The sequence below is a fragment of the Natator depressus genome, chromosome 12 (assembly GCF_965152275.1).
Source record: "Natator depressus isolate rNatDep1 chromosome 12, rNatDep2.hap1, whole genome shotgun sequence".
Classification (NCBI taxonomy): domain Eukaryota; kingdom Metazoa; phylum Chordata; order Testudines; family Cheloniidae; genus Natator; species Natator depressus.
Window position 1 is genome coordinate 40614942 of NC_134245.1, and position 27565 is coordinate 40642506.

The 27565-nt window shown below is 56.7% G+C and overlaps 1 protein-coding gene across 1 annotated transcript; it reads left to right on the forward strand.

Moving 5' to 3' along the window:
* The first annotated feature begins 5681 nt into the window (after positions 1–5681).
* Positions 5682–27465, forward strand: LOC141996708 (B-cadherin-like). The gene is made up of 16 exons (XM_074968970.1): positions 5682–5830; positions 6109–6223; positions 14825–15036; positions 15680–15823; positions 16370–16525; positions 16651–16795; positions 17347–17522; positions 18036–18164; positions 18676–18861; positions 19171–19415; positions 19926–20068; positions 20627–20851; positions 23776–23994; positions 24409–24536; positions 24822–24968; positions 26477–27465. The coding sequence occupies exons 1-16, from the start codon at positions 5741–5743 to the stop codon at positions 26684–26686; spliced, it is 2670 nt and encodes an 889-aa protein (XP_074825071.1). The 5' UTR covers positions 5682–5740; the 3' UTR covers positions 26687–27465.
* The last annotated feature ends 100 nt before the right edge of the window (positions 27466–27565 follow it).

The following is a 27565-nucleotide window of genomic DNA, read 5'->3' on the forward strand; positions in this document are numbered from 1 at the left end:
CCATTCTCCTGCTCCAGCCCTGATCCCCCTCCTGCCCTCCAAACCCCTTGGTCCCAGCCTGGTGCACCCTCCTGCACCCCAAACTCCTCATCCCCAGCCCCACCCCAGAGCCCACACCCCCAGCTGGAGCCCTCACCCCCTCCCGCATCCCAACCCCCAATTTTATGAGCATTCATGGCCTGCCATACAATTTCCATACCCAGATGTGGCCCTCACGCCAAAAAGTTTGCCCAGCCCTATTCTAGCACCTGGTGACTGGTGTCACAGGAACGGGCCCAGCGGGAGGCATTATCTGACCTGGTGTCTAACGCCACGGGTTTCCTAGGGATAAAGCCGGCCACTGGGGCAGGGGGGACAAGGTGAGCAGGGGAGAGCTCCTTTATGCCTTTTATTCCTGGCCAACGCTGCCATGTTGGAGGTCAGGGCCAGGGCCCTGTCATCACTACCTGGTGAAGTCACACATCAGACGGGCTTGGCCGTGCAGAGCTATGTAACTGTACAGCCCACCCTGCCCCAGTCGGGACCCTGAACCTGACTCCCGACAGGCTTCCCAGTGCCTCACCACCATTCATGACCCACCTGCCTGCTCACCGGGCATTGCTGTGCGCGCCACGTGTGGACTGCCCTCGCACGGTGCCAGGTCTGGCCGGGTGTAACACTTCACCAGGTGGGCCCTGCTGTGTTGAACATGCGGGTGGCGGCTGTGTTTTGCAGAGTGAGCTGAAATGCGGCACAGCTCCCAGTCCCGGCCCTGGCTGCATTCCAACTGCACAGCGACCCACTCATGGCCCAGAGCCGCGCAGGTCCCTTCCTCCTCTGCTCGTGCTGCTCGTCCCCCAGTGGGGTCACGTCATTCATTCATAGAGCGTAAGGCCAGAAGGGAGCACCAGGAGCATCTAGTCTGACCTGCACAACACAGGCCGCTGGATGAACAGATTCCATCGAATGTCATGCAGTGAAGTGGATTCGGGGAAGTCTTACAAACAGGCCCCTCTTCGCCTGGATTTCCTGCTGGCTGTGGAATGGGTGTCTGCTGCCTCCCGCAGCACGGTTATCAGCCTGCGTTTGGGTTTGTTTAATCCCAGCCCCTTCGCTAAGCCATGGCCTTGGAAAGCTCCGTGTCCCAGAACTCAGCCAGTCACATCTACTCCAGGCTGAAACTTGTCAGACAAATTCTCCACACACAGCCTGGGCGAGAGCCTTCTTTCTCCCGGGTCACCTTGCACGGTTCACATGCATGGATGTGCCCGCTGGGCAGGAAGATGCCTTGCTGTTAGCCACGTGTAGATCGCACCCCTTTCTTTGAGACTGTTTGCTCTTCAGAGCAGGGCTCTGTGGGTCGGAGAAGGGGCACGCCGGGGGGCTAACCCTCAGAGATCAGGCATTTTAATAGCTGCTTCGGACAGAGCTGAGGGTGAGGGGCTAATGGGGAGTGCCCCCCCCCGCGGTGTACAGGCTGCCCAACGGGGAGTGCTGCCCCCCCCGTAGTGCACAGGCTGCCCAACGGGGAGTGCTGCCCCCCCGTGGTGAATGGGCTGCCCAACGGGGAGTGCCGCCCCCCCCGCGGTGTACAGGCTGCCCAATGGGGAGTGCCGCCCCCCCCGTGGTGAATGGGCTGCCTGATGGGGCATGCCAGCCCCCCGGCAGTGCACGGGCTGCCCAATGGGGAGTTCACACCTGGGCCGTACTGTTATTTGGCTGGAGACAGTTTTCAGCTGGGCTGGTTTGCCAGGTGGCTGCACATCTGGCCATGCCACAGCTGGGCTTTCGCCAAGGGAAAGGGTCGAACCATAACGTCTGTGCAGCAAACTGCAGGAGGCAGAAGAAACTCCTGAAATCCCAGCGGTGGGGAGGGACACGCCAGCTCAGTGGGGCTGGGGCTGGTAGGACTTTGCTCTCTGCTTCAGTGACTCACGCTTAGTCTCTCTGAAGCCAGCTGTCCCCCGTGGGGCCTGTCCGTACTGGACCCTTAGCAGGGAGAGGCCCCACCCCTGCAGTGACACCATGCTGGGGGCAGGCTGTAAAACCCCCGCTTTGGGGACGCTCCCTAAGCAGGCTCAGCAGCGATTGTTCAGTGGCCTGGCCCAAGTGTGTTTGCACTAGGATTTAACGTCTCCATTGCAGTAATGCCCAGACCCCACCGGAGCAGGGCCCCCTTGTGTCCAGGGCTGGACAGACATGGGGTGAGCCCCATGCCTCTGGGGAACTCTCCCTTGGGGGGCCAACCACTGGGTGTGCTCGGAGGGGTGCGGCCCAGCCACGGCTGAGCGACCAGCCACCAAAACCAGAAGACAGGGCCAGACCCTCGAGGGTAGCTGAGCTGTGCTCAGGGCTGCTCCACGCTGGGGCTCAAGCTGGGCAGGGGCGATGCTGAGGCCCCATGTGCGCCCAGGGGCAATTTTGCCCTAGAAGATTTTGCCCTAGTGTCCCACCAGCAATAGGGGAGCCTCACGTACTTTCATCCACATCTGCCCCAGTGGCACCTTAGTGACTAACACATTTATCTGGGCATAAGCTTTCATGGGCCAGAACCCACTTCATCGGAGGCATGGAGTGGAAAATGCAGTAAGCAGGTATAAATATACAGCACGTGAAAAGATGGGCGTTGCCTTGTCAAGTGAGGGGTCAGCGCTGATGAGGCCAATTCAATCAGGGTGGATGTGGCCCATTCCCAACAGTTGACAAGAAGGGGTGAGTATCAACAGAGGGCAAATTACTTTTTGTAGTGCTAACGAGGCGAATTCAATCAAAGTGGATGCTTCTCAAACCACACAAGGGCCTGCCAGAGGGGCACCAGCACAGGTAGACAGACAGACAGACAGACAGACACACACACGCGCGCGCGTACGTTGGGCGGATCTTATCTGAGCCAGTGATTGGCACTTGCTGCTGCTGGTGTCCGTCCTTTTGACTGGGTGTCGTTAGCAGGATGGTTTTAATCTGAAAGCAGAAGCCCCACGGGGCCCTTCTGTTCGCCCTGTGAGATAGACGGTCCCTGCGTGAGCGCAAGGCTGTAATTCACAGGCCACAAGGCTGCGTGGGTGCCAGGGTGCGAGCCAAGGAGCCCGTGAACGGCAGCAGAGCCCTGGCACTGGTGAGCTGGGCTCCTGTGCGCTCTGCCTCCTTGGATTGCCACGTGTAATGAAATGCTGGCTGATAAACAGCAGCCTCGCCAGTTAACATTGATTTACACCAACCCCTCCAGTATTTCATGCTCCTCCCAGGATCCATCCCCTGGGCACAGTGGAGGGAATTGTAAAAGCTTGTTTCAAATGCAGAGATGGTTTAATGTAAGAATTATGCTGGAGCCAACAAGTAGCCCCCCGGCTCTCGCGGTGGAAGGGCATTGCTGGTACCTGCAGGTACGACGAGCCCTGGGAAAGTATCACTGGGGTTAGAATCGACTTCCCCTGTAGGGAACTGGACTAGCTCAGGAATCAGGCCCCCTGAGATGCGTGAGACCCCCGGGCGTAGGCAGGCAGCTGGCTCCGGAATGGGGTTCGGTTCAGCCTTGGCTGTCAGTCGTGCCCGTCTGCAGTGGCCAATGTGAAAGGAGTTGGTGCTTTTCAGGCTGGATCCGGGGGGAGGCGTATCCGCCTCAGAGCCCCCGGCTAGCACCAACTGACCCTGCTGGGCAAGGGCGGGTTCAGCCAGGAGCCTGAACTTCCCCCTCACTGCTGCCTGGGTGAGGCCGGCAGCGGGACCAGGGGAGGGGAGCGGGCACCGACCCTGCCCACTTCAGGGGCGAGTGACTGGGCTCCATACTCCAGGCCGTGCAGCCAGTACCTTCACCGGCACGGCATTCGCTCCGACGCTGGCAATTTGTGTCCTCAGCACCTGCGCGAGGCCAGTGGCTGGGGCCTGCCGGGGACGTGACACGACTGGAAACGTTCCCCCGGCATTTGCTCCTCCTGGTAACAAGGCACAAGAGGCTGTAGGCCGCTCCCCATGGGCCGGGGGCATTGCTGTTAGCATGGCACCCTCAGCTGGGGCACGTATGTCCAGGGCCACTGTCCCGTCTCCCCTGCAGACCTGCTCGGGGCTGGGATTGCTGCCTTGGCATCACCCTGGGAAGCCGCAGGAACTTCCCATGAGAACAGAGTTATCCTGCTGGAAAAAATCTCCACAGCCGCCCCTTCCCCCCGCTCCAGGGGCCCAACCCTCAGCTCGTGCAAATCATCATAGCGCCATCGAACCCAACAGAGCGATGCTGATTTACACCAGTTGAGGATCGGGCCTTCTGTGTTTAGTCCAGTTTTCTGTCACCCAAGTTACTTTCCAAATCCCAGCGTGTAATCCCTGGGATACTGCCTGTCGCTGCACCCCGCTGTCATACTGTGCATGGTCACGCTGGCACTTCCGCGGCCCAAAATCCACACTGCTCATCATCAGACTGCTGTCTCTGTGCCTTCCTCCCTCTCGCCCCTGTTAGGGAACAGCTTCCCTACCCCACTCTGCAAAGCTGCTCTCCTGGTAAAAATCTCACTCCTCCTGCAGCAGGCCCAGATGTCGAACTCACGAACAGCTGAAGACTCATTTCCACCCAAAGCACACGCTTTTAGCCTGAAAACACTTTTAGTTTGGATTTCAGGAGAATGAACAAGAAAGTGAAATCTCCCTGGGAGAGCACAGCGTGCAGGTCTCCTCCAAGGACCAACTCTACGAACACAGCGGCTGCTGGGCGCTGCATGCGTGTGTAAAACACACACATCCCACCCCGTACTGAGAAACAGAATGAGGCCATACACAGAAAGCAAAAGGTAACAGTTGCAGAGTGCCCCCCCAATAAGCAAACAGTGATAATTAATAATAAATAACTATTAATAATCAAACCGGTTCCTTCAGCTTCACCCACACTCTCAGCCTGGGCATGACTTTACCTGCCATTGTTACAAATACCCAAACAGGGCATTGTAAAGCTGCACTTCCCAAACTTCTGACAGCAGAGTCCCGCTCCAGGGGAATTCCCACCGCCCAACCCTGCTGGTAAAGGCCTTCCTTTAAGAAGCATCACTCAGGCATATTTAAAGGTTTTGCTAACGTTGCCATGTCAGTAGGAGTGTGAAAAAACCATCCCCCAACCGGTTTTTTTTTTTCCAAATCATTGTAATTTTTTATGTAGGCTTTTATTGCACTCAGTACAAATAATGTACAATTTTGTCTCTATTCGTTACTAGGCCTAAACAAAATAGAACCAAATAATGCTCTTTGTATGTTGTGACCGGGTTGGGCCCCCCTAACCGGTTCAGCTGTGTTGGCAAAGGGCCCCGTGTAGACGCAGTTATAGTCTGTGCAGGAACCCGGTTTAAACTGTAGGGGGCTCTGGGGCAGGGTGCGGGGGAGGGACAGAGGGGCTGGGGGGGGAGATTAGATAATGTGGGGAGGTGCAGGGGGGCTCTGGGGCAGGGTGGGGGAGGGACAGAGGGGCTGGGGGGGGAGATTAGATAATGTGGGGAGGTGCGGGGGGGCTCTGGGGCAGGGTGGGGGAGGGACAGAGGGGCTCTAGCGGGAGGCTGGATAACGGGGGGAGGTGCGGGGGGGCTCTGGGGGTGGGGGGCAGGAGGAGCTATGGGGCCCGGGGGGCTCTCGGGCCGGGCCGGGTCAGGGCGGGCCCTGGCGCCGCCCCGCGCCGCGCACACGGGCTGAGCCCCTCCCGGGGCGGAGCCGACGGGGCGGCACCTGGTCCCGCCTCACCTGGAGCCGCCGCTTTAAAGGCGCGGGGCGGGGCAGCCGGGGCGAGATGGAGGCGCCGCGTCCCCCTCGCCCCGCCGCACAGATGGGGCTGCTGCGGGGCCGCCTGCCCGGGCTCTACCTCCTGCTCCTGCTGCAGGTAACGGCGCCGCGCTGCGGGCTCGCTGCCCGCCTGGACCCCGGGGAGGGGCCCCCGGACCCCCTCTGGCCGCGTGTGCCGGGGCCGGAGGGGAGCCCTGTGCGGGGCCGGAGGGGGGCTGCAGGGGGCCGGCCGCGCCGGTTGGGGGGGGGGGGCCGGCCGCGCCGGTGGGGGGGGGGTTGGAGGGGGGGCCGGCCGCGCCGGTGGGGGGGGGCTGCGGGGTTGGAGGGGGGGCCGGCCGCGCCGGTGGGGGGCTAACCCAGCTCTCCCTGGCGCAGGTGGGCTGGCAGCTGGGCGAGCCGGCGGAGCCGTGCCGGGCTGGCTTTGCCTTGGAGCGGTTCGCGTTCGTGGTGCCCCGTGCGCAGCTGCTCCGGGGCCAGGTCCTGGGCCAAGGTAAGGCTGCCTCCCTGGGGGGGTCGGGATCCCGGGGGCAGTGGGGCAGAGCCCGTGGGGAGCGGAGACACTTGGCTGCCCCGGGCTCTGGGTCATGCCCACGGGGTGCTGCTCGCTGCCCTGTGGGACTTGAATGCTGCAGCAGCTGCGGGACGTGCCCTTGGATGGCTTCACCCCACCAGGTGCTCCCCCATGAGCCCTGTCTGCCCCCTGCCTGTGGGGTGGGTGGTGTCGGCTGATCGCTTCTGCCTTGTGTGCTAGTCCTTCCCCTGGGCTCCTAGGGCAGCGTGGTTCTGGGTTACCCCAGGCTGAGACTAGCTTTGATGCTCTGGGGTGTGGCTCTTGTTCTGTCCCTTTGCGCTTGGACATTCCCCTCTGCTTGTCCCTCCCTGGCCTCCGGTGGGCCACTGGCCACGCTTGCACCGTGAGAGCCATTGAAAAGTGGAGCCCCAAATGCTCTGCTGTGATGCCTCTGAGTCCTGTCAGGAAGAGCTGGCTTCCATTCCCTCCTTCCACCCCTCCACTGTTCATCAGCTCTGCCAGACTGCGAGGTCCTCGGGGCAGAGACCTCCTCTCCCTGGGCTCCTGTTGAGCACAAATAATTGAGGGTACCCAGGCAGCCTAGGGGAGGAAACCCTGCATGCTGAGTGAGGTTCCCTGGAGCTATAACAGCTAAGCAGCTTCCTGGCTGCTCCTAAGTCAAAACCTGCCCTGACATTCCAGCTTATTCTCTAGTATCCAGCAGGCTCCAAAACTTGTCCTGGAATGGAGGGTTAATTCTGATTCCCTCTTCTCACCCAGTGCAGTTTAGGAGGTCTTGTGGCCTCCTTCCCTAAACCCCAATCCTCTGGGCTTCCTGGGCAGTTAGTTAGACCAGTGCTGGCACTTCTGAAAGCGGAAATGGAGAGTGCCAGGCCCTGGCTGCTTTGTTCCTCTGAAGTGTGGTCAGCAGATGATCTGATCAGACCCTATAGAGGAGAGTCTATTTCCAAATGGGGGGTGGCTCAAGGGCCTTTTCTGCGGCAGTTGAATTGCTAAAGCCCTAATTCAGACTGGGGGGTTACACGTTTAGTGGAAACTTCCTTAATGTAGTTAGGGCTTAGCCTGCAAAGGCTGTCTCATGTCTGTCCCACCCCAAAGTAGGGGAAATTTCCACTCTGTTTATAACTTTGCCCTGAGTTCTGGTGAACTTGGCCATCCGTGGTCATAAATCCCCCAGGCCTACAACACTTCATAAAAACTGCTTCTATCCCCGAAGAAAGAGTGGGCCTGTCTCCTCTTTATCTCTGCTCCTCCCCCTGGAGTGCAGGAGGCTTTGTCTTGGGGAATGCAGCCTTTGAAATGCTAACGTCCAAACGGCTGGAGGACAATCCTCTGTGACTGGACGGCCAAAGACTCCCACACCTTGTTGAGCCCCACCCGCCCAGGGCAATGGTGCAGGACTAGAGCGTCCTGTAAATGGGCTCTGAGCAAGCCCTGGGAGAAGATGTGGGGAGGGAGCTTTCTGTGAGACAGTTACTGACCTGGCTTGCCCTGCACCCTGAGACCACTCTGACCCCCCACCCCACCCCATCCACCACTTGCTCCTCTTGGCCTGCTGCCTCCTCGGCCCCATCCCCCTGCTCCTCTCTGCTCCCTGGCCGGACCTCAGTGCACCTCCGGCTCCGGGCAGCCTCTGCTTCCCACCGCCTGTGGGTCCCCACCTGTCTCTCCTGGGACTGGGGCAGAAGCCTGGCCAGTCTCACTGGGTGGGGGCAGGGGACAGTGCGGGGAGCTTGGCTGGGCCCCTCCAGGGGAAGTGAGTCTTAGGCCGGGGCAGGTCCTGGCTTGGCAGATCACACCACTCCTGAGGGACCGGAGCCCCGAGACCAGCTCTGGCTGTGCTGGTGCTCAGCCTGGCAGACAGTCACCTCCCAGCAGGGCCAGTGAGTGCGGACAGGAGGCAGGGTGTGGGGGAGTGGGTTTCTTGCGGGGGCACTGCTGAGCTGTGAGGGCAGGGAGGATGTTTGTTAGGGCACTAGGGAGTGGGGGTTTTGTGGGGTGCTGGGCAGTTGTGGGGCTGTGGGCTGGGAGGCTCTGGGCAGGGGTAGTGTTGGGCAGGGCGCTGTGCATTTGTGTGGAGGGGGCTGGGAGGGGTGCTGGGCTGGGGGGGCTCTCTCCATACAGAGTCAGGAGGATTTGGGGAGGGCTGTGTGGTGTGGCCTGGGCCTGCCCCCGAGGGCAGGGGGCACACTGGCAGCACAGGGCCAGGCGTGCCACTGTGTCTGGCAACTGCCAGTTTATAAATAGTGCCCTCGCACTGGGCTGTGTGGAACAGGGCTGCCCTTGCCATGCCATGCCCCATTGCCCCTGGCTGGCCCCTCGCTCTGGGGACTGACCCCCCTGCACCATGCTCCACTGCTCCCATGGGGCCCACAAATAAGTTTGGCGCTGGACTCACAAAAGGTTAATCCAGCCCTGCCTGGCCTGTTAGCTTATTTTGGCTGGTGTCATGTCTTAACAGATACTCCCCCGCCTTCCCCTGCAGCAACCCCTCCCTTCCAGCTAAAGCGGCTCTGCTTGTTGAGTTAGGGCTGCTGCTTCTGGGCTGGAGTCTCCCCCATGCTGGGGCTGTGGATAAATTTGCTCGCTCCTGAGACTGACCTGGGAGCCCCAGGCATGATTCAGCTTGGCAGGGCTGCATCTCTCTGGTCTTTGTGCATGTGGCAGAATCCTGGTGGCAGCACCCCTGAACCCATGTCCTGATGGCTAGTGCCAGGCGTTGGAGGGTGGCATTTAAATCCCCCACCCCCAGCCAATGCCTGGGTTAGACGGCCTGAAATGGCAGTCAGTGGGCCTGTCCCTGCCCTTGCATTCCAGGCCTGCTCAAGCATGGCAGCGGGTGCCAGTGCAGAATTCTTGAAGTGAGGTGGGTGTTTCATTGCCCAGTAGACATGCTCCAGTCACCTGCGGGGTGACCTCCCCAGGGTCCCGAATGGGGGGAATGGCTCAGCTTTGGACTCTCTTCCCTGCCTCTGCTGGCCCACCCTGCAGTGGGCCCAGGGAGTGCGGATCAGGTGCTGAGATGAGCCGAGCCAGTCCTGGGCATGGTTCCGGGGATGTGAAATGTGCACATTGTACTCCAAACAGAGGCTGGTCTGTCTCCTCTGCCGTCCCTCCAGGGACTGGAATGCACTTAACTCCATGCTTGCTGGAGTGATTTCAGGACACCAGAACTTAGTTGATTTAATGTCACCCCCTGCTCTGTGGAAGAAAGACTTCCCTTCCCCATGGGCCAGAGCCTCCCTCACAGTGAGGGGAAGGAGAGACTACACCTGCGTGTGACAAGGGCTTGCCTACACTTGAAAGGTTACAGCAGAGCTGCTGGAGCACTTTGGTGTAGACTGCAGGGGTTCTCCTGTCCCCATGTGGGTAATGCTGTCTGACAAGCAGTAGCTAGGTTGAGGAATTCTTCCATCAGCCTAGTGTGATCTACACAGGGATTTAGGTCGGCTTAACTATACCGCTCGGGGTGTGGATTTTTCACGCAATGTAGTTAAACTGCCCTAATTTTCTAGTGTAGCCCAAGCTGTAGGCTCTCAAAGCTCACTCTTCTGTCTGGAGATGTAAAAACAAATAAAATACCTAACAGAAATGTGCAGTGGATCCAGGGAGCTCTCCCATTATAAGCCAGATCCATGCTGTTCAGTAATTCACTGGCCTGCAAAACTAGCCAAATCCAGCCTGCAGAGCAGTTACTTGGTTAGTGCCCAAAGCCCAATTAACGTTCCTCAAAATGCCAATTGTTCCCTTAGCATGGCAATGTTGCCTTCCCAGTGCTTTGAGCTTGACTAAAACCCTGCACTGGTGGCTGCAGATCAGGGATTGCTGTAAGAGGACCCTGGGGGTGCTGCGTCCACACAGTGGTGATTACTGCTTTGCTTAGGGAGGATTTAACCAAAGCAGGCTTTCTGCTCTTCCTTCACCTCTCACACAGCCTGACCTTTGTAAAGTAGAGGCCTTGAGACAGACCTTTGGTATGTCAACACAGGGGCTGCAAAAATTCCATGCATGCTGGAGAGAGGGGAGGTGCTGATCTCCTAGCTTGTTCTAATTCCCCTTGTGCTGGAAAGCCTGCTACAAATTACTCTTTAGAGTAGCACTATGGTGCTGAAAAGCAGGCCGTTAGGAGAGATTTAATATCCAGAGCTATTTGAGTCCTCTAATCAGCATTACACAGGGATCAAAATGCATCTTAAAAAAATCACATGCACTTAATGTTCTGAAGTGTAACTGCTAATTCTCCAGTGTGGAGGAGGAGTTGGCCGGTTGCTATTAGTCCATCTCAGACAAACAGGTCAACTCTGATTACACTTAAGCCTCTGACCAGGGAAGTGATGCAGAAGACTCCTGGGTGTAGGTGCAGTCCTTGCCTGTACTACAGGGCTTGTGCAAAGGGCGTCCTATTGGCCTTGCCTATTACAGGGCTTCCTCTGCTGTCTGAGTGAAAGGATTGCCTTCCTGCCCAGCTGGTACCAAGGCTGGGTATCCTTGTGGTGAATGCCAGGCAGAGGCAGTTGCTTGCTGGGCTGGGGCCCAAGACCTAGGGGCCATGAAGTGGCTCTGCTCAGGGTTAAAGGCAAGCAATAACCGCTTCCATAGACGACCTAGCGCCTGCCATCTATGCAGTGGTGGGAGCTTTCTGCTGCAGTGCCTCTGGTGGGGACTGTGACCAGCAGTCCCAGAGCTCTAGGAGCTGTATCTGTCTCCTGCATGGTCTGATGCAGGGCAGCATTGCAAGCCCTTGTTTACTCTTTCTGTTTTGAAGTGTCCTGGGGGAGGTGGCTATTTCCAGTAACTGCGTGCAGAACTCTAGCTTCGGTGATGGGCTTAGCTAATGGCTGCAGAACTTGAAATACCACTAAGTGGTGAGTGCTTTCAGCGAGCCAAGGCCGGTGAGCTGACCCAAGTGTGCAGCTCACTCGGAGTACCTCTGCTGGGTCTAGCTGGATGTGGGGAGCTGGAAGCCTTCCTGTTTTCTCCATCCTAGAGCAGAGATGTCTGTTGCAAACACTGTCCCTTCTCTGAGAAATGGAGGCCTATGTTCCACAAAGTATCACTCTAGGACTTCCTGGTCCTGTCCAGGCTGCTGCTGCAGGTTGGGGCTTATAATGTGCCAAAGCAGCTGAGCTGGCCCAGGGCAGTCTCATGGACATGCAGGCTGACAATTACAAAGGAGCCGAAGCCTTAAGGGCCCCCGGGCCACGTTAAGTGTGGAAAGAGCTTGTGTTTTTATTGCAGGGTTTGTGTGATCCTGGATGCAAGTGCAGCTCCCCTTGAGTGTGTAATGGCTGAGGCTGGTGCTGTCTCTGGGAGATGGGTTTTTGTGCATGGCCCTCGGGAATTCTTGTCCAAGACCACAGATGGTGTGTGGTGATAAGGGCTCTGTCTGCACTGGGCACTCTAAAACCTTCCCACCGGTGCAGTTCACTAGGGCTAGTAACAAGGGAGCACTACTGGAGCCCAGCGGCTGGGCTTGCATCGTGCTGGTTAGCCCAGCTCGGAGCAGGCGTGGGCAACGCCACAGCTTGCTGGAGGCTAGAGTCCATGAGAGTGGGAGGACTTCAGCACCTGCTGTCACTCCTAGCATGGCAAGGGAACAAACTGGTGATTGCAGGACTGAAGAGCACCTGGAATCCTCCAGGCATGGGGTCCGTTTGGCTGCCTCAAGGCACCTGTGCTGCAGTTACTGGGTTTCCTGTCACCAGCCTCCCCCCTCCACTCACCCATCCCAGAGAGGCTGGTACCTATACTGAGCTAGCCACCCTAGTCCGGGACCTGTGGAGGAGTCAGTCCATGGAGAGTCAGTTTCTTGTAACTGCTCCCAGGTCACGGGGAAGGTCGAGTTGCTAAGACATGACCAGTCTAGCTGGGCCTGATCTCCAGTGAGAGTGGAGCAGCAAGCTGCTCCCTGACTGTTCCTGCCCCAGGAAGGGAGGAGATCGCACAGTGACCCTGGATTTCTCAAAGACCAGCCATGCTGGTGGGCAGTTGCAGCCTTCTCTTGACAGCCCTAAAAGCTGTTAACTGGAGAATGGGCCAGGCTTCACTCCATGCCCCTGATCTAAGGGTGGTGCAGTCCCCTCCTGTACAGGCTACTTGGTGTTATGCCCAACACCTGCTCTTCGCTGCAGTGGTCAGAGCATGAGCATCTTCCTGTGCAAAACAGGGAGCAGAGGGCCTGTCCTTCCAGCTGTGAGGAACTGCCCCCCAGTCTCACCTCCAAAGCCACTCTACAGAGCTGCACAGTGTTCCCCATGCAACAGCTGCCCCATCCTTGGTGAGGGAGGCTCTGTGGCTGGATCAGCATGGCAGGAGCAGGAAGTGGAACAGGTCTGATTGAATAACTTGGCCATTTAAATACCTGCATAGCAGAGGCTAGACCTCTCAGTGCTACCTGGGAGTCAGTGACTCCTCCTGGGCCCAGGGTCTGAAAGCAAACCAGAAACATGCATGTAACTCACTGCTGGGGGCAGATTACCCAACAGGCCATGCAACTGCTTGGCCTCACATCAGGCTCTTACACATGTGGACTTCTGGAGACCAGTGACTGGCCACTGCATTATCCAGAGGGATTCCTGGATTCCCTGCCGCTGGAGCGTGGGCAGAAACCCCTCCTAAACAAGAGCATGGGATAGGGAAGCCCTGGGTCCGGAGCACTGTTCCAAGCCTGCCTGCCATTACCCTGCTCTCTGGCTGCCCCTGTAGGGCATGGCACCCCTCTAAACTGGCAGCCAAGTGTAGACCTGCTGGCATGCTACATGTGCCCGTACTTGTGACGTGGCTATGGGAGCCCTCGTCTCCTAGGGTATTCGCATTGAGAACGCAGGTCACAGCCGAAGCCATGTTCTGGAGTGTGACCTCAGCCCCTCAATGGCAAAGAAAAGGGGAGCATGCCCCAAACAGGCTTCCATGCAGTAGTCTACAGAGCTGGCTGTCGCAGGGTGCTGGCTTTCCTGGCTTACAGGAAGTCTCTCTTCTACCAGACCAGTTGCCATGCATTTCATGGGCGTAGTATGGAATGGGGGCCCAGGCAATAGTGAATGGCAGGGTGGGTGTTTGCAAGAATCTGTGAACTATCCCATTGCAAAAGCTTTGGGACCACTGGCCTACAGCACAAGGTGAGTACAGCCTTCCTGCCCAAGGAGGGGTAGCTCAGTGGTTTGAGCATTGGCCTGCTAAACCAGGGTTGAGGTCAATCCTTGAGGGGGGCCATTTAGGGATCTGGGGCAAAAATTGGGGGTTGGCCCTGCTTTGAGCAGGGGGTTGGACTAGATGACCTCCTGAGGTCCCTTCCAACCCTGATAGTCTAGGATTCTGACTGCTGAGGTCCTGGCTGCAGCTCTCCTAGGCAGCATTACCTTGTGGAAGAGCTGGTGGCAGAGAGGTCTAAGAAGACCTATAGTGCTCTCGTTAACTGCTGGCCCAATGCACTCAGCCACACAGGGCTGGGGTAGCTCTGGTGAACTGGGTAAGTCTCTGGCCTAGCAGCCTGGTTGTTGGGATAGAAATGGTGTGCCCTGTGGGCACTCTGTGCAAGGAGTTAGGGTGTGGCCAGGATACAATATGACTGAAGCATGCAGTGCAAAGGCTCATTCTTGGAGTCTTTGCCAAGGTATCATGCACCTGGTGTGGGATTTGCCCAAAGCCCTCAGCCCTGCAGTCCGCCTCTTGCATTCCCAACTCCTAATGCAACTAAACCTCTAAACTGAGTCAGGCCATCACAGGCTCTTCTGCAGTAGGAACTACCTGCCAGAGGAGAATTGGCCCTCCTGCTAATTGCTCCATCCCTCTGCCTCCTGTTAACAAGGCTGTCTGCAGACAGCATGGAGGTGGAGTTCTTGTCTGGAACTGCACAGTCATGGGTGCTAACCGACAGGCGGCCGACTTACTGCCTTGTTCTGGAGGTGTAATAGCAAGTGATGCTGCGTCTCTAAAGTGGCACCGTCGCCCTCACTTACCCAAGCTTGGAAGGCCACGTGCTGTGTGGTGGGGGCCCAGGCTGACAGACCCATCGGGATTCTGACCTTGGTGTATTACTATAGGGAGATAACCATTCCTACGGCCAGTTTCAGAAACCCAGCCTCTGTTTGGGCTCGCTGACTGCACTAGGCACAGCCTGTCTTAGCTGAGTCAGCAGCTCCAGTTGTCTGAGAGCAGCCTTAGCTGATCGCATTGGAGGATAAGTCCAGATTTCCCCTGCCCCTTCCTGTATGGTGGGTGCTGTCACATGTCTGGCTTAAACACTTACTGCCTCCTAGTGGGTTACCCAGAGTCTCGCTGGAGATATCTGATCAGTCACGTTCCTGTCTCCCGTCTCCCTTCTCCCTTCTGGCATTGAGAAACTTGTTTGCACATGTGGCTGGGTAGCTCAGAAGGCTGGCTCCAGGCTGGCCACTCCAGGGAATGATGACGTGTGCTCGGGCCCAATGGCTTGGGAAAGGGGTAACATGAAAATGACTAGATAGGCAAACCCCTTCAAGCTGGAAGCCGTTGCAGTTAGTCTGTCTCCTGCCGTCCTGTGCGTGGCGGGAGCCTGTTAACAGAGCCCTTCCTCCCCAGTGAGGTTTGAGGACTGCACGAGATGGAAGCTAGCGCTGTACGATGCAGATGATGCTGACTTCCGGGTGCTGGCGGATGGGACGGTCCTGGTGAGACACCAAACCCAGCTGCCTGGGCAGGGGAAGACTTTTACTGTGAGTGCCTGGGATTCCACGGGCAAGAAATTCTCTGCTTCAGTGACTGTGAAGAACCAAAGCCCTCGCTCAGCACAGGTAACACTCGTGCCAGCTGGCAGGCCTGTAGGGAGCGCAGAGGGCTGACTCTATGGCAACCTTTGTGCCTTGGGTAGAATACAGCACTAGCGAACCTTGTTCCGCTAACAGGATGGCAAGGTGCCCTGACTGATCATGGCCCCTACAAGAGACGGGGGTGGGAAGGCCAGTCCCCCAACCATTAACGCTGTAGTGTTGCCAGTGCACCCAGCCCACTAACTGCCTGTTGCTTTGCTGGGAGTCCGTTACATGGAGAATGACGCTGGTCTAGCAACTGCTTTCATGGCTAGAGCAGCCCAGGAGTGTGGGGCTCAGTGGGAATCACCACTTGTAGCGCTCCCTGGACTGCCAAGTTGGCCCCTGGTCACACTGGGCCCAGAGTGCAACCTTCTCCATTGCACTTTATTTCTGTGTCTGGCTTGGATCATGTATATGGTCTTCATCCCACTCACCGTGGTCTGGCCTCCTGCAGCGTCTGTGTCTGAACGGTCAGCAAGTCTGACTCCAGGTCTGTTGTGCTCACAGCACGCTCTGCATAAAGGAGCCACCGGCTGGCACCGCGCTAACCCAGGGTTATACGCTGGCTGGTCTGGGATCCCTGGGCTTGTTTCTTGTACACATGGATGTCTCCTTCTCCCTGTAGGAATCTGCTCCAGGCCACCCAGCAGAAGTGCTGATGTTCCCACAGGCCAGACCTGGTCTGCAGAGACAGAAGAGGGACTGGGTGATCCCTCCAATAAGGGTTCCTGAAAATGAGAGGGGCCCGTTCCCTAAAAAGCTGGTTCAGGTAGGGACGCATCTCAAACCTGCATTCACCCACCTGAATGCTGCCTCTTGGGCAGGCAGGTGCTGCCGGGTCTCTTGTTGCTGGACCTAAACATGTCACATGCCTGACTGCACAGGTGCTGACTTTGCTTTTTGCCAGTGGGTGCTTTTGAAAAGGTGGTGGGGCTCTGCCAGTTTGGGAGGGCAGGGCTATGTTCGGCATATTTATACACTTCCATATTCTAGTTGTGGAATGTTCTATCATTGGCATTTTAACAATTTAATCCCTATTAAAATAGTAATGAACTACAGAATCCCACTGTCAGGAATTACAGTAGAGGAAAATCTTTGCACTCCCCTAGACGCTGTTGCAGCAGATTCTTCTGTATTTGCTGGAGCACAGTGGGTTCCTGAAGGTTTCCCACTGTTGGTCTTGTCTGAATGCAAGTTTATCCATCTTTCAGTCTGGCCCTACTCACGTCTGTTACTGAGCTGTGACTTGCAGTGTGCTAGTCTAATTCCGCCTTCGTTATACCATACGCCATGTACATGCTTTGATTCCCCCTAGATCAAATCCAATAGGGATAAAGAGTCCAAGATCATCTACAGCATCACAGGGCAAGGTGCAGACACCCCTCCCAACGGCATCTTCACCATCGAGGCCAAGACCGGCTGGATGATGGTGACTCAGCCCTTGGACAGAGAAGACATCGACAAATACCACGTAAGTCACCCAAGCCCTGTGTGTGGCAGGTGGGCAGAGCCCCACTGACCAGGGGGCCTGTTTCTGAGTCAGTCGCTGGTGGAAGGGAGCATGGTGGAGCTCAGAGCCCTCTTGTTTGTCTGTAGCTCTTCTCTCATGCCGTGTCTGAGAATGGCAAACCTGTGGAGGAGCCCATGGAGATCATCATCACCGTGACTGATCAGAACGACAACAAACCCCAATTCACCCAGGAGCTCTTCAAAGGCTCAGTCCTGGAAGGAGCACTGCCAGGTAGGAGGAATGGGTGGAAATAACTTTGTCCTGCTGATAGTGATCCAGGCTCCAGAAATCTGCATCCCTGGGCTCTGCTCTGTTAGCCCTTAGTGGGACAGAGCATGGGCTGGGTCTGGGGTGTCCCTGTTAGCAGGTGGGATTCTGCCTTTGACATCTCTGATAGTCTGCACATGGATTGCAGGGGCATGGATGCAGTCAGTACAGAGCACAAATCAAGCCCTGATAATCTCTTACAAGCCTCTGGTCTCTGGCAGCCCTGAAGGGTCAGGCAGGCTCCCCAAGCCACTGGTCCATGAATGTGGTGCCCACTTACACACCCTTTTGTGTGGCTTGCCAATGAGTCCTCAGAGCAGTTAGCTCTCCTTCCTACTGAAGGAATGAGCCCAACGCTGCTCCGTTCTCCATTGGCAGTCTCTGCTATGGTTCTGAGCTCCTAAAAATTCTAAGCATCTTGTATGAGGCTGCAGCGCCCCTCAGGGGAAATGTTCTGCCTCCTGATCAGGGAGGAGCGAGCCACTACCACCTCCAACTCTACCCCACTCTCTCAGGTACCTCTGTGATGCAAGTAACTGCCACAGATGCAGATGATGCCATAGAGTCCTACAATGGGGTCATTGCATACTCCATCCTGAACCAAGAGCCTAAGGAACCCCATCCCCAGATGTTCACCATCCACAGAGCCACTGGAGCCATCAGTGTGATTGCAAGTGGCCTAGACAGAGAGGTGAGCAGAGATGTGGGCTTGGCAGCATGGCAGCTGTTGCCATAGCAAAGTTCCATGAAGGAGGGTGGCAACATCTTCAGTTACTGAAGTGTGCCAAGGACGGTCCTTTTCCAGCTTGTGCCAGCAAGGGCAGCTGTATGGCACAAGCCTATGAAGGAGACGGCTCCTTGTTAGCAGCCTGCCTCTTGATGGTCTGAAAGGGGCTGCAGGAAATGCCCAGGTTTATAAATCTGGGCTTGACACACGAAGACTCCTGCAGTGGCTCTCCCTGGCTGGAGAACTGTGGGCTGCTGCAGGGGAGAAGGGCTCCCTGTTGATGCATGCCTCTGAGATCTGAGCAGACCCCTGCCCAGGGAGTCCTGAAGCATGGTGGACTCTCATAGTCAGCTTGACATGCCCTGGCTGCTGGGGACTGTGTGAAAGGGTTACAGGGAACTGGCATCTGAGGCAGCACTGCTAATGTCTTATCTATCCATCTCTACCACTGACTGGCATGTCTGCCTCCCCCCCCAGAGAGTGAGAGAATACACGCTGACGCTGCAGGCTGCAGACCTGGATGGGGAAGGCTTAACAGCCACTGCATCCGCTGTGATCAAGATTGCAGACACCAATGACAACGCTCCTGTGTTTGACCCCAGAACGGTACCTACTCAGTCACCCTCTCATGAGTACCAGCTGTGCTGGGGTGTCCTGCCCCATTCACCTCCCTGGGATCGGGTGGGGGGAGATGGCAGGCACAGTGAAGACTGCAAGGAAAAGGGGCCATTCCTTCACCCAAAGCATCTGTTGGCTAGGAGCCACATGAAGTGCTCTCTGCACAGGCTGCTGCTATCCTGAGCCTACCCCAGTTGTAGGGGATCAAACAGCCAGGGTGCCCCAGATGTCTCCCTTTCAGGGGCTCCAGCTGGATCAGCCCCACTGTTAGGTGCTGCACAGACAGTGAGGGCGTGGTTCCAGGCAAGGACTGCAATCTATTGTCTTGTCCTATGCCATGTGCAGGAAGAGTGGGGCAAGGTGGGAGAGCAAGGAGCGATCGCTGTCCCTGCTGGCTGCTTTGTGCTGCTGGCCAGTGGAGAAGGCTCAGGGCGGTGCTGTCTCTGCTCTGAGCTGTGACTGTGTGGCTGACCATGGCCTGCATGCCCCTGTGTTGCAGTACACCGTGGCAGTGCCAGAGAATGAAGCGGGGCGTGAGGTCCAGAGGCTGACCGTGACAGACACGGACGAGGTCAACACAGCGGCGTGGCGGGCTGTGTACACTATTGTGCGAGGCAACGAAGGAGGCTTCTTCACCGTCACCACGGATCGCGAGACCAATGAGGGCATTCTGCGAACAGCCAAGGTAGGGTGGGCTTGGGTTTCATGGGCAGCTAGACCAGTGCGCCTCTGGGCGTGAGAGGGGCATCTGCCTGCCTTAAAACTGGGCTGGCGTGCTGCAGGGCGAAGCGCCGGCTGCGCCTGGTGCCAGCGTCCTGCCGGACTGAAGTAGCTGCATCAAAACCCGGGGCCATTCTGCAGCACAGCTGAGCACATGGTGTTGCCACGTAGCTAAGTCTAGAGCAGCCAGCTCCCACATTGCTGGAGGAATTGCCCGCCCTCCTGGGCATGAGGCAAGAGGCCTGGCTTCACCTTTCCTTCTCGTCCCTCCCAGGGCTTGGACTTTGAGGTGAGAAGCCAGTTCATCCTCTACGTGGCAGCCACCAATGAGGAGCCCTTTGTTGTGAAGCTCTCAACCTCCACGGCCACCGTCACGGTGAACGTGGAGGATGTGAACGAGGCACCTGTCTTCGACCCACCCATCAGGACAGCCCAGGTCTCGGAGGATGTGCCTATTGGGCAGAAAATCACCTCCTACATGGCTCAGGACCCAGACAAAATGCAGAGTCAGACAATCCGGTAAGTGGTGGTGTTGGACTGGGAGCCTGGGTTGGTAACACCACACATACAGAACCCAGCTTCGTGCCTAAACAGCCAGGCTCACCAAGGCCAAACAGAGACCGATGGCCTTGACAGCCCTGTGCCATACAGTCTGGACCTGTAAACCATGGGCAGCGACGCCTCTGGACTGGCCCTTGCCAAACACACCGTATCCCATGGCCACTGCTCCCGTCCCTGAACAGACTAGCTGGCGTGGCAGCCCTTGCAGGACAGGACCTCTGGGCTCCACGCTCTGGAGTTCAGCGCCCGCTGCGCAGGAGTACAGAGCCCCCAGGGAAGCCGCGATTTGGGCAGGAGCCGCCCAGCTCAATGCCCAAGTGCCACCGAAAGCCACCCGCTGTCAGAGTGGTGCTGAGTCTGGCCTCTCAGCGTCTTGGGAGGCACCTTCCAGAATAGCCTCCCCCTACAAACTGGCTTCTGCCCCAGGCTCTAGCGCCTCTTCTGTCCCCTAACGCTCTTTCCTTTCAGGTACCGCATTGGGAATGACCCTGCGGGGTGGCTGGAGATTCACCCGGAAAACGGCATTGTAACAGCGAAGGCCCAGCTGGACAGGGAGGCTGTGTTTGTGAAGAACAACACCTACACGGCCATCGTGCTGGCAGTGGACGATGGTAACAGCTCTGCAGCTGGAATGTGGGGGGCAGGGCTGAGAGCTTGTCTGATCGCTGCGGTTCTGCGATCAAGAGCATCTTTGTTCCCCTGCGCTGGTGATGGCTCCCCATGTGAGAGACATGTGCTAAGGCCACACCCCCTCCGAGGCTGTCACGAGAAACCACACCTAAATTAAAACCCAGCTCCCTTCCCAGAAAGATGGGAGTCCTTCTAAAAGCAGCCCAGGCTGGCTTGTCGGCCCCTCCATCATACTGCACCAGTCTGAAGCAGCCTGTGCTGGGGTGGAACTGAAGGTGCAGGGCTTGGGAGCCTCACCTGAGTCATGGGCAAAGCAGGCCCTGTAGCCTAGAGTGGGGACCCAGGTGGTGGTCACTGTTGGGACTGCACCAGGGACCTCCAGAGCTGACACGTGCTGCCCCTGGCTGGCAGGGCAGCTCTGTTCTGGGTCAGGCACGGAACAGGGGTCTCCCACCTGCTGAGCAGTGGGCTCCCCTTCTGGGCCAGGCGAAGGAGACTGAATCACTTGCCACGATTAACCTCCACTCTGTCCCCAACAGGTGCCCCTCCTGCCACTGGCACCGGCACCTTGCTTCTGACTCTCCTGGATGTGAACGACCATGGGCCCGAGCCAGACCCTCGGGAGATCACTGTCTGCAACCGGAATCCGGTGCCACAGGTCCTGACAATCGTTGACAAGGACCTGCCCCCAAACACCTCCCCCTTCAGAGCAGAGCTCCTCCATGGATCTGGTGCGAGCTGGGCTGCTGAAATGGACAGCAAAGGTAACTGCTGAAGGGATTTGCTGGTCACCTGAGACCTCAGACCATCCATTTCCCCTTCACCTGCCCCCCTCCCCATTCCTTCCTTTCCCTCCAGTAGGAGGAACGAGCCCTGAACTGTGGCTGTGGATCAAAGGCAAGGCAGTGCAGGACGCAGCCCTTGCCCACAGAATGCAACGTGGTGTGGTGCTGGCTTGGAGTCACTCATGTGACTAGGTCTAGAACACTTGACCTACCAGGCAAGATTGGAAAAAGTTAGGTTTGTCTAGTCTGGAGACAGCATGTCCCCTTTCAGTCTAACAGTCATTTTGTAACAACCTCTTATGTATGTGGAGGAGGGAGATAAATTGTTCTCCTTAACCACTGAGGACAGGACAAGGTGTAGTGTGCTTACATTGCAGCACGGGAGGTTTAGGTTGGACATCAGGAAAAACTTCCCATCTGTCAGGGTAGTTATGCACTGGAACAAATTACCTAGGAAGGCTGCAGAACCTCCATGGTTGGAGGCTTTTAAGAACAGGTTGGCCAAACACCTGTCAGGGATGGTCTACAGCAGTGGTTCTCAAGATATTTACCGTTGTGGGCCACCTCCAATTCTAGCTGTATGGCCCTAAGCATGTCACATGAGCTGCAGCTCTGTGCTGATCGGGCTGCAAGTGGCCCGTAGGTTGCAGGGTGAGAACCACTGGTCTAGAGAATACTTGGTCCTTCCTCAGCACAGGGGTTGTGCTAGATGACCTGTGTCCAATCTTCCACTTCTTGTAAGCTTGTAAAATGACCAGGGAGGAGTATAAAAAAAATATTGCTCAGGCATGCAGGAGTGACATCAGGAAGGCCAAATCACACCTGGAGTTGCAGCTAGCAAGAGATGTTAAGAGTAACAAGAAGGGTTTCTTCAGGTATGATAGCAACAAGAAGAAAGTCGAGGAAAGTGTGGGCCCCTTACTGAATGAGGGAGGCAACCTAGTGACAGAGGATGTGGAAAAAGCTAATGTACTCAATGCTTTTTTTGCCTCTGTCTTCACAAACAAGATGAACTCCCAGACTACTGCACTGGGCAGCACAGCATGGGGAGGGGAAGTGACCAGCCCTCTGTGGAGAGAGAAGTGGTTCAGGACTACTTAGAAAAGCTGGACAAGCACAAGTCCATGGGGCCAGATGCCCAGCATCCGAGAGTGCTAAAGGAGTTGGCGGATGTGATTGCAGAGCCATTGGCCGTTATCTTTGAAAACTCATGGTGATCAGGGAAGGTCCCAGATGACTAGAAAAAGGCTAATGTAGTGCCCATCTTCTTTATATAAAAATAAAAGAGAGGAGGATCTGGGGAACTACAGGCCAGTCAGCCTCACCTCAGTCCCCGGAAAAATCATGGAGCAGGTCCTCAAGGAATCAATTCTGAAGCACTTAGAGGAGAGGACAGTGATCAGGAACAGTCAGCCTGGATTTACAAAGGGCAAATCATGCCTGACTGACCTAATTGCCTTCTATGACGAGATAACTGGCTCTGTGGATGAGGGGAAAGCTGTGGACGATGTGTTCCTTGACTTTAGCAAAGCTTTTGACACTGTCTCCCACAGTATTCTTGCCAGCAAGTTAAAGTATGGATGAATGGACTATAAGGTGGATAGAAAGCTGGCTAGATTGTTGGGCTCAACGGGTAGTGATCAATGGCTCCATGTCTAGTTGGCAGCCGGTATCAAGTGGAGTGCCCCAAGTGTCAGTCCTGGGACTGGTTTTGTTCAATATCTTCCTTAATGATCTGGAGGATGGCGTGGATTGCACCCTCAGCAAGTTTGCAAATGACCCTAAACTGGGAGGAGAGGTAGATACGCTGGAGGGTAGGGATAGGGTACAGAGGGACCTGGACAAATTGGAGGATTGGGCCAAAAGAAATCTGATGAGGTTCAACAAGGACAAGTGCAGAGTCCTGCACTTAGGACGGAAGAATCCCATGCACTGCTACAGACTAGGGACCGAATGGCTAGGCAGCAGTTCTGCAGAAAAGGACCTAGGGGTTACAGTGGACGAGAAGCTGGATATGAGTGGGCCCTCGTTGCCAAGAAGGCCAATGGCATTTTGGGATGTCTAAGTAGGGGCATTGCCAGCAGATGGAGGGCCGTGATCGTTCCCCTCTATTTGGCATTGGTGAGGCCTCATCTGGAGTACTGTGTCCAGTTTTGGGCCCCACACTACAAGAAGGATGTGGAAAAATTGGAAAACATCTAGCGGAGGGCAACAAAAATGATTAGAGGACTGGAACACATGACTTATGAGGAGAGGCTGAGGGAACTGGGATTTAATCTGCGGAAGAAGAATGAGGGGGGATTTGATAGCTGCTTTCAGCTACCTGAAAGGGGGTTCCAAAGAGGATGGCTCTAGACTGTTCTCAGTGGTAGCTGATGACAGAACAAGGAGCAATGGTCTCAAGTTGCAGTAGGGGAGGTTTAGGTTGGATACTGGGAAACACTATTTCACTGGAATGGGTTACCTAGGGAGGTGGTGGAATCTCCATCCTTCGAGGTTTTTAAGGTCAGGCTTGACAAAGCCCTGGCTGGGATGATTTAGTTGGTGGTGGTCCTGCTTTGAGCAGGGGGTTGGACTAGATGACCTCCTGAAGTCCCTTCCAACCCTGATATTCCATGATTCTTTCTTTCAGCCCCTTCCAGCCTTACATTTGTGATTTCTCTGCATGTGTTATGTGTTGGGTATCCTAGTCCCAGATATGCCATGGTTGAACACTGGGGAGGGAAGATGCAAACTCCAGGGATGAAGTGGTCTTGGGTAGAGCATGTTCATGGCACTGTAGGGTCTTGGTCTGCTGGGGAGGTAGAGGGGATGTGGGGGGCCTGTTCTCTGACCCCTGGTGACCCTCCCCTCTGGTATCCAAGCTGCTGTCTCACCCATAATCCCACTGTCTGTCTGCACAGGGGAGATGCTCACCTTGAAGCTGCTGGAGCCGTTGAAGAAAGACATCTACCAAGTTTACCTGCGGCTCTTTGACAACCAGAACAAAGACCAGCTGACTGTTCTCAAGGCAGAAGTGTGCAACTGTGAGGGGCATGCAGAGACATGCCCCAAGGAGCAGCTGCCTGTTCCAGGAGTCCCCATCATTCTGGCCATCCTGGGGGCTATTCTGGCCCTACTGAGTGAGTGCTTGGGAGGAGTTGCTCTAGGCCTGGCTGATGGGCATCTTGTGCCAGGGTGGGGTCTTCCAGAGCTAAGCTAGCCTGGCCTGCATGGAGGGTGAGCTGCAGAAGCAGGTGTCTCCCGGTGCATGATGGGACCTGCTGCTGCCTGGGGTGAGGCAGCTTTACCTAGTGGCTAGAGGACCAATGGTCAGACCTGGGACCTTGTTCCGGCTCCACTGCTGACCTGCTGTTTCACTTCTGTGCCCTGGGTTCCCTGCCATTAGAACTGGCACCTGCCCTCCTGCCAGGTGCTCCGAGATGGGAGCTTGCTGGTCACTGCACCAGGAGAGCAGCATGGGGCCCCATCGGGGAGGAGGAGAGCGCCCCAGTGCAGGCTGCATGGCACACACCGACCTGTCTTGTCTCTTCCAGTCCTCCTGCTGCTGCTGCTCTTCGTGCGACGGAGGAAGGTGGTGAAGGAACCCTTGCTGCTCCCCGAGGACGACACCCGGGACAACGTCTTCTACTATGGCGAGGAGGGAGGTGGCGAGGAAGACCAGGTGGGCACTAGTGGCCCATGGTATGTTGCGGGGTGGGGAATGGGTAACAGCACACCCGAAGCACTGGCTTGCCCTGGGGGCTTGACTGGGTCCCACCTTCATACTCTCTGGCTTTCCATGTTTCCAGGAGTGGGCAACCTGGGCATTCAAAACTAATGGCCTTGGAGTCCCTCTGGTGCCCGTGCCCATCCCCAGGACAGATGTGGCCTGGCAAATAGACATCCCAGTTCTGGATCAGCCAAACTTGAGTGAAGGGCCCTGACCCTGTGCATCTCCCTCCTAAAGGACTATGACCTCAGCCAGCTGCACCGCGGCCTGGAGGCTCGCCCCGAAGTCCTCGTCCGCAATGATGTGGTGCCGACCCTGCTGCCAGCTCCCCAATATCGGCCTCGACCTGCCAACCCCGATGAGATCGGAAACTTCATTGATGAGGTGAGGCCAGGGATGCAAGTGTTGCTAAACTCACATGAGCCTGGGCTGATGACACCTAGTGAGGAGCTGGAGCCAGCTCTGGACATGGGCATTGGCTGATCAGGGCCAGCAGTTCCTTTCTAGAGCTCAAGATCTGGTCCTCGCTCTAGCTGGATGTGCATACATTGGGCACATACCACCCTCAGGGCTAGTGGCTAGCCACCTGCGGCGCTGCTGCTGTGGGGATTCCCTGGACAGCTGGTTCTTGCAGCCAGTTCTGCCCAAGGATGTACTTGGCTATGTGGTGGCACTTCAGGGTCTCCCTTCCCATTGCCATGGGGGCCCAAGGTGCCCACCCAAGGTCAGCAATGGGTGTTATCTGCCTGGCCTGGTGCAGTTACCTCACTGCTGGGAAAGCCTGGTTTTATGGCTGTGCTAGGCTCTGATATCCCTGCCCTCATTGTCAGGGTGTAGCTCGCCCAAGGCTGTAACCTAGCTATGGGGAGTGGAGAGGGTGGGTGGATATGTCCAGGTGTGGGCCACATATGCAGCTCTCTGCTAGCAGGCCACATCCATGAGATATGGCCCTGAGGATTGGGCTGCAAGTGGCCCATAGGTTGAGAACTGGTGGTGTAGAGATTTCAGGGGAACTGGCTGAGGGTGGTGGAGAATGTGGCCAGAGCACAGACCTGTTTTTTCTCTCCCCTGTTGGGTCTAGAAAAGCCCACTGGCCAACACTGGAGGCCAACCTCCAGGAGAAGGCCTGTGGCACCCGTTAGTCTGAGCTCTTCCTTTCTGTCAGGGTGCTTGGCATGACCAGCCCCAGCCTCCGAGTGCACATGCTGTCAGACTGGTGATGTGCCAGGCCCTCTGCTCAGACCGGCTGCCTCTGGTCATAGCGGCTTTCGTTCCTCAGGGGCGTTGAGCGCTGCAGCTCCCACTGACCTCAGTGGGAACAAGGGTTGCTCAGGACCTCTGCCTGCACTTGCCCTGCCTGGGCAGGGGTGGCAGGACCTGGCTCCTGCCAGAGAATTCCCCAGGTCCAGCTGAGGGACCAAATTCCAGCCTCTGGGGTGGGAAGCCAGTTGGCGCTGGGGTTGCTCTGGGCTGACCTAAGGTCAGGATCTCCCTGCCGGTGACTCAAGGAGGGAAGACTCTCGAGTGACTCATGGGTGTGGCAGGGGACCCTCCATCAGGACTGATCTGGGAGCCCCAGGCCCAAATGCAGGCACTGAGGGTAGTCTCACTGCTCAGCAAAACTGCCCTTCAGTGCCCTGGTCTCATGATACAAACCTGCCTCTTGACTTCCCATCTGAGAGCTCCCTGCCTGTCCTGTCCCCTGCCAAAGCCTGGGCCCCAGGTTGGCTCCCCCCTCAAGGTGACAACTCACTGGTCTTAGTGCTGCCTGCCAGCACTGATGGGGGTGGCCTTGTTTAATCCCCCTGCCCCCCAAGCTCGCTGCACTGGAGAGGCACCCCAGGAGCACGTGCTGGGATGACTCGTAACCGAACGCTCCTCCCCTCCCCCAGAACCTGAAGGCGGCCGACACTGACCCCACCGCCCCGCCATACGACTCCCTGCTGGTGTTTGACTACGAGGGCAGCGGCTCTGAGGCAGCCTCGCTCAGCTCCCTCAACTCCTCCGCCTCGGACCGGGACCAGGACTACGACTACCTGAAGGACTGGGGCGGCCGCTTCAGGAAGCTGGCCGACATGTACGGCGGGGGCGAGGACGAGTAAGGGGGGTGGCCAGATGCCATGTGCCCACCCACCCACAGAGCAGCTTCTGCCGGGATGCCAGATTTCTCTCCAGGAAGCTCCGCAGAGCAGCTTGTCTTGCATGGGGCAATTGGCAGGCTGGAGCCTCAGTGGGCAAACTCTCTGGCCTGGGTCCCTTCACATGAGATCTTCAAGCTTCTTGGAGAGGAAATAGGCCTAACTCTGGCTCCTGGTGGGCACCTGTCTCTCCATGCCACCTTTGTGGCTGAGCCATGTGTGTGAGATGCTTCCTGGAGCTGAGGAGCCTAGTGTGACTTTCCTGGAGGCTTGCAAACAGCCTTGTGCCCAGACCCAACCATGCCTGGAAGCCTTACACAGCTGCTGGTGCCTTTTGGATCTTAAGACACACTTGCCTGCCAGGGAAAATAAAAGCCTGTCTTATGAATCCTTAACTCCTAGAATATCCCAAAGGCCTGGAGACCTCTGGCTCCTGATTCCAAACTGTGGCTGGATTGCCTCCTTGTGTGAAGTTTGTCAAACTCCAGCACCAGGGTAACAGTATCCGTGCAAGGTGCTGTACCCCAATCAGTCCAGAAGGCTGCTGGCCAGCTACCCATGCAACTGCCTTCCTGCTCCAACCACTCGACTGTTAATGCCCTGCTGCTAGCCCTGTTCCCTACAAAATGTTTGACTACTGCCTTTTATATCTTCCTAGGCCACCCTCTTTTTTCTTTTGTACTGTGTATAAAGTAAGTTAGTGTGATGCTAAAGCATGGGGCAATGGGTGATGTAACTTTTAATAAAGGAAGTTGATTTTTGTTTTTACAGGCTTGGCTCTTTATTCCTAGTGTCCCTCTTGCCAGTTAGACACCACCACAACCCACAGCTCTGTCTCCACGC

Bases quoted from the DNA above. Each gene is read 5' to 3' on its own strand.
- LOC141996708 (XM_074968970.1), top strand. From the start codon at position 5,741: ATGGAGGCGCCGCGTCCCCCTCGCCCCGCCGCACAGATGGGGCTGCTG. The intron at 5,831-6,108 runs GTAACGGCGCCG...TCCCTGGCGCAG, and splicing joins ACCTCCTGCTCCTGCTGCAG to GTGGGCTGGCAGCTGGGCGA. The intron at 24,537-24,821 runs GTGGGCACTAGT...TCCCTCCTAAAG, and splicing joins GAGGTGGCGAGGAAGACCAG to GACTATGACCTCAGCCAGCT.